Source organism: Periplaneta americana, chromosome 14 (assembly GCF_040183065.1).
Source record: "Periplaneta americana isolate PAMFEO1 chromosome 14, P.americana_PAMFEO1_priV1, whole genome shotgun sequence".
In the NCBI taxonomy this organism is placed as follows: domain Eukaryota; kingdom Metazoa; phylum Arthropoda; class Insecta; order Blattodea; family Blattidae; genus Periplaneta; species Periplaneta americana.
This window is the reverse complement of record NC_091130.1, coordinates 147,451,009-147,468,576: the sequence shown is the minus strand read 5'-3', so window position 1 is coordinate 147,468,576 and position 17,568 is coordinate 147,451,009. Positions and strand designations below refer to the sequence as shown.

General features: G+C 35.0%; 1 protein-coding gene and 1 long non-coding RNA gene across 2 annotated transcripts in view; both read left to right on the top strand.

Moving 5' to 3' along the window:
- The window catches only part of LOC138713829 (uncharacterized), a 280,083-nt gene extending 273,853 nt beyond the window's left edge, over nt 1-6,230 (top strand). The window contains exon 2 of the long non-coding RNA XR_011335995.1: nt 3,916-6,230. This is a non-coding gene — a long non-coding RNA (uncharacterized lncRNA). The remainder of the gene's footprint in view (nt 1-3,915) is intronic.
- LOC138713964 (zinc finger protein GLIS1-like) overlaps nt 1-6,230 on the top strand; it is a 105,317-nt gene extending 99,087 nt beyond the window's left edge. Inside the window, exon 7 of the mRNA XM_069846544.1 lies at nt 221-6,230. Within this exon, the coding sequence (XP_069702645.1) occupies nt 221-1,023 (803 nt within the window). The 3' untranslated portion in view covers nt 1,024-6,230. The remainder of the gene's footprint in view (nt 1-220) is intronic.
- Nucleotides 6,231-17,568: the final 11,338 nt, after the last annotated feature.

The window sequence follows — 17,568 nt, the reverse complement described above, 5'->3', positions numbered from 1 at the left end:
TGAAATATTCACACACTACTACAAACTGAAGACTGCATATTTTTGGACGATTAATACTTCCCACTCCGCTCGGCTCGGCTTGGCTGTAGCAACAAAAGAATCTACCTGCAACCCCCCGCACCGATGGCAAGAATACCTCAGGTCCCAGCACTAAACTCGTCGGAGGAAGACAGTAGCTACACGTAATAATAAATCATTGATTGACACTTTTATGTTACAGGGGAAAGACCGTACGTGTGTCCAGTCCCTGGCTGTGGAAAAGCCTACTCCAACTCAAGTGATCGCTTCAAACACACCCGAACTCATTCAGTTGACAAGCCCTACGTCTGCAAGGTGCCAGGCTGTCCAAAACGCTACACAGATCCAAGTTCTCTAAGGAAGCACGTTAAGACGTATCGTCACTTTCCACCAGGAGCAACTTCCGAAAACGAAGACTTTACCAACAAGTCTGCAAACAGCCATAATAAACTGGGATGCGATGACGAAGATGTTTTTGCTTCTGACAAAAAGACTGCAGTACCTGAAGTCCCACAAAGTACGACCTTAGCAGTAGCACCGAAAATTCTGAAGAGGGACAGTAGTGGTGCCATCAAGCTGGAGTGTGAAGAGCGGGAAGACAGAACAAAGGAGCAGTGCTGTTCTCCACTCCCGAGTGAAAGGTGTCCCAAGCTGTGTTGTGCTGGAAGTGACGGCCATGTAACTCTTCCTCCAGAGTCGCAACTTCTATGGAATGGAACTGAATCCCACTACAGCTTGTTCCATTCTTGGATCAATGCTGACTTAGCAGCTTTTTCACGGTCTTTACCATGGACATCAGGGTTATCTTTCTGGCATCATCCACTGTTACAGCCAACTTCCTGTGGCCAGCATCTGACTGGGATCATAAACCGATCGTCAATATCAAACTCAGGGCTAGGGACGGACATGGCTAAATACAGCCGAATGGAAATCCCTGCTGAAGACTCCGAAACTCAGGATTTACCGTTAGACCTTACCATGCACCGTGCTGGTACTAGAGTATAGTTAATATTATTTTACCAACAGCATTGCCAACCTGTATAATCACTTAAACAAAATGAGTTTAATTCATAATTTTGTATACGAAAAAGACCTTACATGCATGACATATAATCTTTTTGCTGTAAGAAAAATCCTAATGTAAACAATAGCACGTGACTGAAGTGAGGCTTCATTGGCCGCTGTTTGGCACCATAGATTCTCAGTACGTGTTCCCGCCTACTGTTGTACATTCTGTTTCATGTTAAACATTTCCCGTTACTCGTCAAGTAGGCCTAACCTCACTACTATGCATTCGTTTGCTTAGGAAACATTAATTTTATAATTACTGTAATTAAATTTATTTAAATCTTATGTCTTCACAAAGGACAGTTGAGGATTCAGAAGCCATACTTCAGTACCTCGTGCTTACGTGAACAACTACGAGCTCAAGTGATGCCAGCTTGTTACAAGAACAGACTACCTCGGTATTACTGTTGGTATTCATCCGCGTTCATAGTACATAACAAAATATAAAAGTAGCTTTTCTTTTACATAGCGTTTTACATATGAGTGAAGTGAAATGTTTCATCGTATTTAACAACTAGAATTCAATTTTTTATTTTCAAATAATACAAGGTTATGGTTTCCAAATACGAACTATATTTTCCTGCGTCATGTGAGTGCTTCGACTGGGAGCCAATCACGGGTAAGACAGCAACGTGCTTATGTTTACATTAGGATTTTTCTTACAGCGAAAACAGTATAGTGTTTATGGTCTTAGTTGAAATCAGATATATTCAATGAGGGGGAAGGGGAGATTAATTTTAAAGCTCGGTATAGTCTAGGAAAGCCCTTGGATAAAATGTTATGTTTTATTTAACGACGCTTCAACTGCTGAGGTTATATCAGCGTCGCCGGTGTGCCGGAATTTTGTCCCACAGGAGTTCTTTTACATGCCAGTAAATCTACCGCCATGAGCCTGTCGCATTTAAGCACACTTAAATGCCATCGACCTGGTCCGGGATCGAACCCGCAACCTCGAAGCCCTTGGAACTTGCAACAATTCCCTCAGTCTAAAATCTCAATGTAAAACAGTTATAAGGTTCCTTAAAAGTTCGAGTTTACAGGTTTTTCTAATTTGTTCAACAGAGACTTCTACAATCTCATGAAATGTTGACTCTTAGACATGTCTGTAAAACATGGGAACTTTGTGGGGTAAGGAATAGTTGGCCAGGAATTCTGACTGACCTTGGGTTCTTTCACGTATCATATATCCACGATGCAATGTTTCTAGTTTTACTTTCTTTCAAGCTATCTTTGAAAAATATCGGAGTGCAAGAGGTCAAATGACTTTATTGTCAAACGCCTGGCATTAGAAAACAACAACAACTTTCTTTCAAGCACAGACAAGCATTGTAACTCTTAAATCACTGAAAATGACTCTCCCCTAAATAACAATCATCATGTCACATTGTCAGACTAAAATTTGTCACTTGTAAAAATGCTTCATAGCAATCAATAGCAACACCATTCTTAATTTAAATGAAAAGAGTAACATTTTAAAGATTCTGAGATCTCATGTTGCTTTGAAAAGTTTATAGACTGAGACAGAATTGAATAGAAATTGACAGTGACAATTTTAAATTGATTATTTATTGGACAGACTGGTAGTTTTCCCCCAATTCTGTATTATTTTGTAGCGGTTCAAAATACAACGAAACCCAGACAATTCGACTTCACTAATTGAGACAACTTTTTTTTTTCTTTCTTCTTAAGACACATGGAGATTAATATTCCACACATTGAAGGTAGAAGTGAATGTAAAGAATGAAAAATTTTGTGATAAATTCCATTATCCAACATAAGATTCACTTGGATACATGATTTGAATTTGTGGACGTAATATGAACTACATACAGCAGAGTCTGTGTAGGTCAGTTTGCTGTCAGATGCGTTTCCAATTCACTGTGGGCTAAAGCAAGGAGATGCACTATCACCTTTACTTTTTAACTTTGCTCTAGAATATGCCATTAGGAAAGTCCAGGATAACAGAGAGGATTTGGAATTGAACGGGTTACATCAGCTGCTTGTCTATGCGGATGACGTGAATATGTTAGGAGAAAATCCACAAACGATTAGGGAAAACACGGGAATTTTACTGGAAGCAAGTAAAGAGATAGATTTGAAAGTAAATCCCGAAAAGATAAAGTATATGATTATGTCTCGTGACCAGAATATTGTACGAAATGGTAATATAAAAATTGGAAATTTAAATTTTGAAGAGATGGAGAAGTTCAAATATCTTGGAGCAACAGTAACAAATATAAATGATACTCGGGAGGAAATTAAACACAGAATAAATATGGGGGAAATGCCTGTTATTATTCGGTTGAGAAGCTTTTATCATCCAGTCTGCTGTCAAAAAATCTGAAAGTTAGAATTTATAAAACAGTTATATTACCGGTTGTTCTTTATGGTTGTGAAACTTGGACTCTCACTTTGAGAAAGGAACATAGGTTAAGGGTGTTTGAGAATAAGGGGTTTAGAAAAATATTTGGGGTTAAGAGGGATGAAGTTACAGGAGAATTGAGAAAGTTACACAACACAGAACTGCACGCATTATATTCTTCACCTGACATAATTAGGAACATTAAATCCAGACGTTTGAGATGGGCAGGGCATGTAGCACGTATGGGCGAATCCAGAAATGCATATAGAGTGTTAGTTGAGAGGCCGGAGGGAAAAAAACCTTTTGGGAGGCCGAGACGTAGATGGGAAGATAATATTAAAATGGATTTGAGGGGGGTGGGATATGATGATAGAGAATGGATGAATCTTGCTCAGGATAGGGACCAATGGCAGGCTTATGTGAGGCCGGCAATGAACCTCCGGGTTCCTTAAAAGCCAGTAAGTAAGTAAGTAATGTGAACTTCATATCAGAAATGTTATCTTACCCTAAAAGAAATCGCCATGAATGTGATGTATAAAGAACAGTAGCGCAAACAGACGCAGATAACATTTACCTCTTTCTTTAAATTAGTCTGAAAATTCCAAAGTTAGTAGGCTACTTCCTGTGCTGTAATTGACTTGGGCAAAAACATTTCAAACTCGTTATTTTTTTAATGAATGTTTTGTGTTCTATATGTTTCTGAAAACAGAATGATTAAACAATAAACAACTATACAATATCATCACTTTTTCAATTGTCTAAATAATCTTGTTCCAGTAAAGTCTATAATTCGGACTTTCACTAATTCAGACTCTGTTTTCCCCCAATGAATGAGATTTTTATTTATATCTGATTTCAACATAACTGATTTTCTTTTTGCTCATTTTATAAATTGTTTTTATGGTATGTTTGAAAGATATTATTATTACATCCATATGCTTTAATAATTTATGAAGATTGTTTACAATTATTGTCAATGTTCAGCCACTTCCACATGCAGTACAGAAAGCATGATACAGGAACTCTTTGAAAGAATGATTGCTTGGAAGTTCTTTGAACATGTCTGTGTGTGTGTTTTGTTGAATTTTTGTTGCATACGTTAATTTTAATTCAAATATATATAATTTCAGAGCCAACATGCAATAATTCGCCTTAAGGTTGGCAACGCTGTTCATTAATCATCATTTGAGGGGTTGCCAATCATACTACACTTGTCAGAACTACAAATATTTCAACTTTAAAGTTTAGCAAAAATCTCGTCTACTATAGTAAATTTGGTAAAAATAATTATTTTTCACACTAGACTCTAGAATACAGGCAACCAACTGTTTTGGCATCAGTGACCAATCCTTGTCGAGTTGGAGGAAAAACAAGTGCTGATCAGTAGAGCAAAAAAAGGAGTAGCGAGTAATTTGATTGTTAATTTGTTTTATAGTAACAAGAAGATAGTTTAATGATGTCTACCTTAGTAGAGATTGCAAAATATCAAATCGAAATCAGAAATAAATAAAGACGAGTATTTTCCCTAGACCGAAAAATTTGGTACTTTCTCTTGCACCAAAAATAATCAGTGAATGAAAAGCGAGTATTTTCCAAGGGCCAAAAATTATACTTTCCCCAGCAAAAAAATAAAAACGAATGAAAGGAAAATATGGTATTTTCCCCGACAAAAAAAAGTGTTATTTGGTAGTAGACCTATGGTTGAATCCATCAAACATCCACTGATTGGCCTTTGACACACGTTTCTCTGTATGGTACTTCCTTTTCCCAAACTTCGATTCATCAGTTTCCACTACGTTATGTTTCAGAACCATCTTCAGTTATGTAGATGACTCTGATATATTTACTTCACGAACTTCTCTTTACAGTTGGCCATGATTTTGTACACTTTTACAGAACAGTTTTTAGCATGTATTCACCTGTATTCTAGAATCATTCCATTGTTTATTTATAACTTAAAATCAAAATGGACCTGTATCAATATCACTTTCATATGAAACTTGTCAAGAAATCATGCTGTATGTATATTAATCGATTATGACAACACAGGGTTTTCCTATATGTAACAAATATATAAATATATTCTTCTGTAACATACTCTCAAGAAGTTTTTAGTCAGAGCAACACTGAAGGAAGTTTAATTTTATGACAGTTAAGGTTACATTAGTAGAATGGCAGCCTTCCTCATTTTCGTGAGAAAGTCCCAACTTTAGGTGTTTTGTACCATATATGATTATACTAAATAAACATCTACTCAATAAATAAGCTCATTTTTGTTATTGGAAAAAGGATTATTTATACTTTTTACTATTTTTTTTCAAACAGGGTTGTAAGTTGTCATATGGACTTGCAACAATGCATTGTGAGAAAATAATTTATTTCATCACAATCGTTCGCAATTTTCATTTCATAATACAAATTACGCATGTAAAATAAGCACCATGACATCATTCAACTGTTTTGTACATTGACGAATATGAATGGAGAACACGTTTGTTCCAGTTTTGGTTTTACCATAACAAAAACAATACCCATTCAGAAAATTGAGACGAAATCTGTTTGAACTATATTTTTACAAACAGAACAAATATCGTACCGGTACTAAAAAGAGTTGCGATCTGTACAATCATTGACAATAGTAATATTAAATTCCTTATTTATAGTCTATATGACAAGTGAAAACTGAAAGTTGGTGACCATTTTCATCATCACATCACCACAATATTTATTAATGTATTTACATTGTAAGGTTTATATTTACAATAAAATGTATTTAAGTGAATTTCTAGTTAATAGTTAATTTTTATAGTCACAAATTCTCTCTTACTTCTCCTTCCTCTTCTTCTTTTTCTTCAGGCGTTACAACATCTCTTTTAGATGTCTTGGCCTTTTCCTTGTACCACAGTCTACCCTAGTATATACAATAACGAAGCTTGAGTTGTGAGGGTGCTAGGAACAATAGACTGTGCCGGTACTATTTCGCATTGTCTGTAATAGGCAATATTAGTGATCCTAGTGGTTAGCAACTATCTATGGATGCATATTTACTACGTACTGAGCTTCGTGACTGTGTATACTAGACTGTGCTTGTACCAACACTAGTCCACATCTGTGGAGTAACAGCTAACGCATCTGGCTGCGAAACCAAGTGGCCCGGGTTCGATTCCCGGTTGGGGCAAGTTACATGGTTGAGATTTTTTCCGGGGTTTTGCCTCAACCCAGTACGAGCAAATGTGGGTAACTTTGGTGCAGGACCCTGGACTCATTTCACCGGCATTATAACTAAGGAGCGGATTTCTATGTAATTAAATATTATTTTTGCGCGTGATAAAACACAATTAACAAAGTTAAAAATTCCGAACATGAAGTTTCAAGTTTAAAACCCGAATTTTATTTCACATAAAAACACATATTTTCACAAAAAAAATTATGTAAATACATATTTTCAGTAAATCTATTATAAACACATAAATCTTGGAGTTTTTTTACTTAAATAATTTTTTTACAAGAACTTTTAAACATTTTAAAACTAAATCAATTATGTCATTCAGAAGTATGTTATCTTTTTAAGAATTCTTGTTGCTTCGAGTTTCTATGCGCTGTGTGGTGTATCCGTGATCCATTTTTGTAATAGTTTCGCCTCAAGTTCTGAGAACTGCTAGGCAGCATATCAGTGTTATTATTACAGAATAAATTAACGTGGACAAGAAGAAGAGATCTTGCAACACATAATTAAGAATGTTTATTGTTGCTGAAGATGATTTCATTCACGCTTTGTTTGTGAAACAGAACAGATAAGAGCTCGGGTATGAACATTATTTAATTTAAACAAATCTCTTGCCTCTCGCTCATGTCTATCAAGTAAGGCAATACATCTTGTTGTGATTCCCTGTTATCGGGCTTCGTCAATCGATATCCTTCAAAATATACTGAAAGATGGTTTAAAAAACGATTTGGCTTTCCTATTAGCAAATCTAAGCTTTTTGTGATTCCATAAAAAAACTCGAAACATCCAAAAACCTGTTGTCTGAAACAGGGAGGTGCATGCCGTGAAAATTAAACTAGACTTGCTACCAGGTTCAGAAGTGCAAGTACTAAGGGACAAATTCCAGAATGTGTTTGGAAAAAACAGTGGATATAAAAAATGTGTAAAGTTACTCAAGTATTGGAGCGTGTGCCTGTAGGTGAAATTGACGGTGTATGTGTTTGTGACATTCCTCTCTTTAAATATGCACGTCTGACGTCCTGTGATGTGGAAAGATCGTTTTCACAGTATAAGTCGTCGTTCAGAGATAATCGGCATGCATTTGTGATGGAGAATTTGGAGATGACCTTTGTTGTTCACTGCAATTCTCGGCCAACTACTAGCACTCAAGTGTGGTTGGTGAGTCCCTAGTAACATTTTTTTTTTCAAGCTGAGTAAGGTATTTTTATCATATTAAAAAATTTATAATTTTTTATCTTTAGCAAATATTTTCGTACTTTTTAGCACATAAAAAATAAATATATTTAAATTTTTTAGCACATAAAAATCCGCTCCCTAATTATCACCTTCATCTCATTCAGATGCTAAATAACCTGAGATGTTGATAAAGGGTCGTAAAATAACCTACTAAAAAAAAAAACCAACACTAGACTTTCTCACATAGTGAGCTTTCATGACTTGAGGTCAGCATAATGCAGGAGTACGACTACTACAGTGACATCAGAGGACAAGTCATCATTATGAGATAAATATGATGAAATTAAACTGAAAGTTGCTTTGAAAATCAAGGGAATTAAAAGTGACAGTGGTTTTTTCTTTCTCCTGCAAAATCTTATTAAAACACATAACGTATTTTTGAAGCGCAGTGACAAAGTACAAACCAAAAGAGAAATACACAGCCCATGAAATGGAAATAAATCTCCGACCAGTATTAAAAGTATAACAGACAATACAATATACAATCCGTTAACATTTCTGGACAACTAGTAAAACATTAAATATAACAGCAAATAAATGGAGTGTATACCTACCCAAGATTGGCCAATTCCAGCAGACACCAGTAAACAACAGAGACTTTTCTTTATGAATCTTCATTATCCATCATATTCACAGTTGCATAATTTTTAGAGCACTACACGTCAAAATCCCTGACTTCCGCAAACCGGAACTGATTTTCAGGTTTGTGTGAACCCTGTATAATGTTTTTATTGTTACATCGGGGTTTCTCTAAAATTTGACCATCATTCTAATGGTGGATAAAACATATTGAAAATGGCTGCAAAACGGTATTTGTCGACTACAGGGAGGAGAGCCATTAATCCTTCCCATTGAAGGCTTTAAGGAACCAACCTGGAAAATACCCAATGTCCCATCCCTACCTTCCCGTGGTGCAGCTGTTAGTAAGCATAATTTTACGAGCTGAACTAAAGGGAGGGGCTACTCATCAATTAGCACTGGTCAGCTTGATGAGTTAATGACTGAATTTGGTATAATTTTTCTCTATCCAATACCTAATTCCCTCTTTACCCTTTCCTATCAAGTCCTCTGACTGAACTCTTACTTTCTTCGATCCCGACGGCATTAGAGCATTCGAGGCCTAGGGGTTCATTTCCCTTTCCTTCCTCCTCTTTCTACTTTTCTGTTGCTAGTGCTGACCTGCTATGGCACTAAAATCGTCCTCCAGTGGCTTAAGGAGGGAAAGCTGGTGATCAACAAGATCTCCCAGCTAGGTCCAATGGACCCATCGACCAACAGCAGGTGTGATCCTCCAGACATTCTGGGGGTTGTGTGTGAATGAAGTAGCCACCAAAACGTTAAAATATGGTGTTCACTTAAATCGGCTACAACTTGCCATTTTCACTCCAATATGATATCAGTCTCCTAGCTGTCCATTGTGCAACTCAAATCAAGAAATGGATTCAGAACATCTCAAAATCTGTGCGTCAGTGGCTAACCGTGACAATATCTTTGAAAAATATTGGAGTGCAAGAGATCAAATGACTTTATTGTCAAATGCCTGGCGTTAGAAAACAACAACATATAGAAAATATAGGAAATATGGCAGAACCAATAAAAAATGTATTGTTGCGACAGAGTTTATCATTATATCAGTTTTCGTTGTATGGGGGTTCGACTGTAGTAAATATATTTTTGGACATGGCTACATCTTTCAAATTCACACTACACCATGTAGCATTTATAACACATATGATAAAGGAAATATGAATGGTATTATATATAACAAATATTTTCGCGAAAACATTAAATATTAATTCAGTCCTTTATTTAATACTAGCGCTGACCAAGACAAATACATGTTATAAAAGTCACAGATCACAGAATAGTATATTATGCAACGAGTCTATAATGGTAGTAATTAAGACGCGAGTATGTTTGTTTATGAAACGAGCGCAAGCGAGTTTCATAATTTTAATACGAGCGTCTTAATTACCATTATAGGCAAGTTTCATACGACTTTTTATGCTCGACCATAACTTGAAATTATTCATAAGTATTCATGTTATTGTTATGTGAGTGCAATAGCCTACCTCATAAATTGTGAGATGTGCGCAGACGCGAAAGTATTGATTTTTTCCGAGGAACGAATGTCATTGACCTTGATATAATCTAGAGAATAATATGAAGATTAATCTTGATATAACCTGGAAATTGATTTAGAATTGAAAAACGAGATGACAAATTGAATTTATTTGAATATTATTTACAATTAACGCTAATTATTATAGTAACAGAACATAACCTTCTGCGACAGTATTGGATTTCCAGCCTCCGTGACGTTTCGCTAGTTGTCTTTCGATTGCATATCCGAGAATAATCGAAACTTGCGCTTTTATAATGCTACAATGGTGATTTCTCATTGGCTGAACAACTGAACTATAATGAATAGGTGTACTTTAATGAGGTCCATTAAAGGGCTACTACCAGGTGTATAATTACTACATTTCGGCATGGTCGAGCATAAAATATTTTTTAACAATTTTATTAAATTATAACAATATGTGCAAAAGACAGTGAAACATAAAACTCCATGCACCACAAGTTCGTCCAATACAAAACGCTTATAGTCTGTTATATAAAAAGAGATAAGAGTTAAGAAAGAGGCACTAGTCAATCAAAATGACTTAATGGCATAAGGAAATGATGTACTGTATATTATTCACAATCTATCATTTACATAGCTGGAAAAGTGGACTAAAATACATCAGTTCTATTATACGTACAGTTTTGGCAAAAAAAAAAAAAAACCAGATTGACCCTTGTAGCTGATTTCAGAGCCGTGTTCACAGTGACAGCACGATAGACTGGTAACTAAGACTTTCGTGGTTCGAATCCTCCCTGGGAAGGAAACTTTTTTTTTTTTAATAATTTCAAGGGAAAAATTGTTCCAGGGCCGGGTATCGATCCCGGGACCTCTGGTTGAACGTATCAGCACTCTGCCAACTGAGCTACCCGGGAACTCCACCTGACACTGTCTCAATGGTTCCCAGGTAACTCAGTTGGTAGAGCGCTGGTACGTTCAACCAGAGGTCCCGGGATCGATACCCAGCCCCGGAACAATTTTTCCCTTGAAATTATTCAAATCTGCTTTACAGGGAGCTGTACCTGAAAGACTAGATTTGCAAACTCTTTTTTGTTCTTTATTCAAATTTATTCCCAATACTTTTCGATTGCAGCGATATTTTACTACTTAATTAACTTATTATTCCCAAAACATGAATTTTACCAGCTTATTTTCTAATGGCTTTCGAAATGGGCTACGTCAGCAGTCGAAACTACAACAATTTCAATAGATTACTCGCTATCTTGTGAATGCTGGCGTGGCATGAGCAGTGGCTCATTTCGGGGACTTCGATTATTCCGTTGGGTCCGGGTTTTTTTGCCACTACTGTACACAATATGAAAATATGAACTTCATGCAGAGATGAGCAAAAGTCACTAAGTCGCCAACTTTTAATACTGACTGGTATATTTTTTAAATCAGTGGAAAGCATGAATGAGGAAGAGCCATATTTAAGGTATCATTTACAGCAATGCACAGACAGATTTTGTAAAATAAGTAAATACATCATTATTAGATTTAAGAAGTCAGTTTTACACGTTCGTAACTTAAGAGGCAACATGTTTACAGGAGATACTGGGTTTGTACTTGAGTAACCATGTTAGTGGGAAGGATACGATCAATATTCAGTTCTGTATTACAAAATTGAAGACACTTTTACATGTTAAAAAATGCTATGTTTTATTTAAAGACGCTCGCAACTGCAGAGGTTATATCAGTGTCGCCGGTGTGCCGGAATTTTGTCCCGCAGGAGTTCTTTTACATGCCAGTAAATCTACTGACATGAACCTGTCGCATTTAAGCACACTTAAATGCCATCGACCTGGCCCGGGATCGAACCCGCAACCTTGGGCATAGAAGGCCAGCGCTATACAAACTCGCCAACCAGGTCGACACATTTTTACATGGATAGCCAACTTTTTCAGTCTTGTACTGTGCCACCTTCTCTTGTTACAGGTAAAAAGCTGTTCCTGTATCAAATAGAGGGGTACGATCATAGTCGTTTTCTTCTTCTAGAAGTGAAGATTTCGTTATATCTTACTTTCTTTGACTATTTTTTACTTCTGTCAAATGATTCCTGGCTTGCAAACCACACTTGTTGAGTTAGTAACTATGAAATAAAGATTCACATTAACCTTTACCATTTTAATGAGTTATAATTTTTCTTTGGAAATTAGTATAAACTTTACTTAGTATGAACTTTTTTTTTTTCACCTTTAACAATTCCTGTCCAATTCTAAACAGATTCAATGGACTAAACGATTCTTCTATAGAAGCCAGTGGTGATATTCAAAAAGTTTAACAATCAGTTCTCTCATGTGTACCTAAATGTTAAACATATATGGTATATGTCCATGGTGATTGTAAATATCACCTAGAAATAATTTAACAACTGGTTCATCTGAACTGGTGCGAACCAGCCAAATATCACCATTGATAAAAGCACACTTTATATTTAAAAAAGAATGACAACTAGAAACTCTTGAAATGTAGGGCATAAACTACATTATTCAGGGCTATTTCTTTTTTCAAAATCTCGTAAAATACTTCCGAGATCGAAAAAATAATAATTTTGTCAAATTTCTGCCAAAGGATTTCAAGTGTAAGTAATTTTTATGAGTAAAATTAAATAATTTATTACTGTATGTAACAGTTGACTGAAGTATGTCAACATTTACCTACGTGACAGAAACAATGAAGAATCTAGTTACTGATCTTACCTCTTTTTAAATAACTTAAAATTGAATTTCTTACAAAGTTCTATATTAGGTCATGTATGTATATAAATCAACATGAACGTACACACAATTGAAGGGATTAGTGCATAAAGGTGATATGTTTCACATCATAATATATGTCCCTATATACCATTTTTCTTCTTTGAAGTAAATAAACGTGGTTATAAAAATAAACAAAATAATTTCAGAAGAAACTTTTACTCAAAAAACTTTGAGAGCATTTTTCTCAAGATTACGTTTTTGTAACTTATCGCCTACATACACTCACCCCTTAAAAAAAAAAAAAAAAAAAAACATTAAATATTTGTAAGAGTTCAAATGTTGCAGTGCTGTTAAAAATTCTATAGTCACAGTTAAATGTACAGGGACATCATTTTATTTTTACTAACATTTCTAATATTAACCTGGCTATACCTTTGGATTAACCGTAGAGATCCGGAAACACCATTTGCTACCCCCTTCCACGACTGGAGTTCGATGATACTGGTGTAAGATACAAACAAATCACTTTACTAGGTATAGGAGGGAAGAAAAGTAGTTCATCCATTTACATAAACTAGAAAATATCGCGATTTTGAGTTTGATAATTTTCATTAGGCTTTTGTTTAAATCAAAATACAGCACAGTATTAACAATGAGTGTTTTTACTCACGAACTAAGCTGTCCATATGAACGTATTCATTATGCAGTGTATATTATACTGTCTACAGCACATTAGCGTACAATATAGAGAATGAAGTTAAAATGAGAAATAATCATAATATGGATATTTAAACACATTTTTGAAAATGGTGGCCATTCATTTCGATACAGGCTTCAGTTCTAATGTGCATATTATCGCACTATAGACTACTGAACGTAATTCTAATTACCAGGTTCGTCCTTCGTACTAGTAACTCATGTTGAAATAATTCTGTACCTACTCTATAAAAGAGACCTTATGTATTGTAAATTCAATCTTCACTTCTGCCCGATCCGAAAAGATAAAATTACTCAGACATGCTATCTACTGTCCGTCCAAGTGGTTGCGTCGCAGAGTTGTAGACAGGGGGGAAATCACGTGCCAGTTAATTACTTAACGAGGCCCTTTTATTTAAGTTATTTTAAACATTTGTATGGGTATAATATTACGTAGACGTCCAATTCCTAACAGAAATTAATGTTCTCAGAAAAGAGCTAAGACAGCCCAGCCACTAGCATTTACAGAGAGGCGAATAGAAGCAGGTGGGGGAAACCGGAATACGATGTAGGCAAATGAAAAATGATGCAATATTGAAAGCTCTTTCGTCACTGGAAAACGCGAACATATTTTTGGAACATACCGTTTACTATGGCCGTAAGGCTACTATGACTGTATATGCGGTCTTGGATCTGTGTGGAGGACGGTTGAACTTCATTAGTAGAAGGGGTGTGAGTGAAGTACATTAAAAAACTCAGGTACAATAAAAATTGAAGTAAAAATAAAATTATGTCCCTGTACACTCCTAGCTTACAATAAATATTATTTTATGAAGCATACACAACCAAGTTTATAAAATTACTTCATGTGACTCAAGAAAAGTTTCTGGGATCATAGAATGCATCCGAAATAACTAATAAAGCTACAAGAGGAGTGAGCAAACTTATTGTAAATCAGAAATATTATTCCACATTACTTTTGGAGTGTGCTCTTTCCTCTATCTTTCAGTGATGATCCTTATGTGAATGTTGCGTGATCATCTGCAAAGGTCTAAGTAAAGGAACTTATTCCAAATTAGCGTTCCAGTATTTTATACCTAAAAAAATGGCACTGTTTAACAGATGGCAGAAAGTAACAATCACCCTTTCACGAACTTCAGGGATCATACAATAATTAAGTGACTGCTCTAACACTAGATGGCAGTAATCATTTACAATTCTCAACTCAATTTCTTTTTATTTTGAGCTGTTAATGCTCTCTCCTTGTTCTGAGTTACTTGAAAATTATGGCTGTGTAGTATGGACAAGTGATCTCCAAAGGATATTAAAAAAGAAAAAAGTGAAATTAAGTCGATTTACTGTTATTAAATTGTTCTAAATGGGCAAATTTCTAGGGGGTGTCAAGTGAATAATTCATTCACATTATTTTATCATAATTTAGGTATTGCTAACAGTAAAAGGAATTCAGAGAGTGACTACATTTCTTCCAGACTAACCTGTTATCTACCACACACTGAATTCATAATAAACTTTTCATTTCCTTTTGATCTAAGGAATAATTAATACAAAATACTGAATTACATCTCAATTTTGTATAGGAATACGTAATAATTAAAGACTATACGGGAAACTCTTTTTCCTCCCAAGGTATTTCTTTCGTATACATAAAGTCTCATTGCTAAATAGGCTTTCAGATTAATTACATCTACACAACTGTGACAAATTAACGAGGCAAGCCCTTATCTTCAAAAGGTTCTGGCAAAAATTATCGCATTTTATATAAGAAACATATTCTATATTGCATTCACTATACCAGCAATTAAAGTGTGAATAAAATCTTAAAACTTATTTATTATGCTATTTAAAATCATAGTACTTATGTTTATTATTTCAAATAAATTTAGATGATTCTGAAGTTTAATTAACACATTTTTCATTTGATAATGACCTGAACAAGAAATCAATGCACTAAAATAAAAATATATGAGGCTGGCTGTAAAGAGTACGTCAATTTTAGTGCACAATTTTCATTGTAAGTTTATACGTGGGTAGTATGAAGGTGAATGAAGGTGAAAATGAAAAGGTTTTTTCTTTCTAAATTAGTGATCCATAATGTTGCGAATTTCATTTAGTGACCATAAGTATCTAGTTTCACCATATGAAGCGACAATGTGATACATCACATGAAAGCAAAACCATAACTGTTCAAAATGGAGGTTTGCAACATTCATATAAAACAAAAGACTGTAATTGAATTCTTCAGTGTGGAGAAAATTAGTCCAATTCAGATCCATACTCGCTTAAAAATTTGTATTATGGCAGTACTGTAGATATCAGTATAGTTAGACATTTCAAAAGTGAAGAAAGGGCATCATTGACAATCTCGAAGTAGCTGGCCAGCAATGGCAATGACAGAATGCAACAAGGGTTGAGTCAACACACTCATCAAAGAAGACTGCCGCGTCACAATATGTATTGAAAATCCTGACAGATGAGCAAAAACAGGTCTGAAAAGACATTTTTTTCGAAGCCTCTGGAGCATTATGCAAATGAGGGGATATTTTTCTGTCATGCATTGTTACAGGATGGATTTTACCGGAATGGAATACAGTGTTTTGTTCACAAATGGCACAAGTGCATAGAAAATGACAGCGACTTCACAGAAAAATAACAGGATGTTTATGAACGATGTAGAAATACTTCACTTAAATTTCGTAGGACTAGTATTTAGTATTTATTGCTGCATATAATACAAAATAAATACATATTACTGATGTAGTACACACCCATTTGAGCAAGCTCGTATTCAGGGGGCAGTTCCAACTACAGTAGAACTTGGTTATAGCGACCTCGTTTTGTGCGACACCTCACCTATAACGTCACATATTCTGTGGTCCCAACTAATTCCCCATAAGACATATGCTTTCCTACCTTGCTTAATACGACAAACGCATATGCGTCTACCTTGCATATAACGTCATTTTCAACCTCAGTTTGGAATAAGATTTTCTAAGAACCAAAGTATCTTAAGAAATATTTTGTTGAAATCTGACCCTGACAAATTCTTTACAGTCTCCTTCTGTCATAGACCTCTGAAATGCAGGTGGATTCCCCACCCCATTGTAACCTGCCCGAATTCATGCGGTATTAGATCAGTTTCGACACGAAGTTTTCACTAAGTGCACGCATTTTAACGCAGTATGGCCACTAAAAGAAGTGAGTGACACTTTAGAAGACATCAGAATTATGAACATGTTCTATGAAGCTAGGGAAGGGAGCAGTGAAGTTGCAACTGAAATTATTAACATACAATGTAATTTAGCCCTAGAAAGTGTGTATTGGGCATGTAGAAGACAAAGAGTAAAATGACTGATTACTTCACTTATAAGTAAAGTAGTTTGGTGAGTACTGAACAAACTGTTTTAATACAGAATACTGTATTTATAATTGTAGGCCTACGTGTATTTTATTATGTTCATTGTAGGCTTAAAAGTCAATACATAAATCTAAAATAAGTTTAATTAAGTTTGTTATTTTTCATTTTCCACCTCACTAGATTGATAATGTGAATCTCGGTTACTACGACACTCGTTTATAACAACATAATTTTTAAGGTTCCTGGATGTCGTTATAACCAAGTTCTACTGTATTTTGTACTAAATGAAACATAACAAAGTTTCAATAAAATTACAAAACAGGGATAATTACGATGATAAAAGTAGAGAATCAAGTCGAGAACAGAATAAACGTTGGAATGAATAAATAGTATGCTGAAATTAAGAAAAAGGAAAAAGGGAATGAATATTAAATAATTTGCTTAATTTTTTCTTAAATTTATTAAACTCAAAATAACTTAGATCAGGATTTATTATCAAAATAGAGTTATATAACCTTGGCCTGTAACTTTGGCTATGATTTATTACATTGGTTGTGAAACATTTAGATTCAGCTAATGAACATGTCAAATTTCTTCTGATAGGATAAACATGTTTTTCTTCTTTATATTTCAGATGATAATATTTTAATAATGTATATTTGTTCGATTTGGAAAACATTAAAATGGAAATAAATAAAATTTTTTTGAATAATCAACTGACTTGTTTAAGAAAATTTTAATTACCCGCTTTTGAAGCGATAT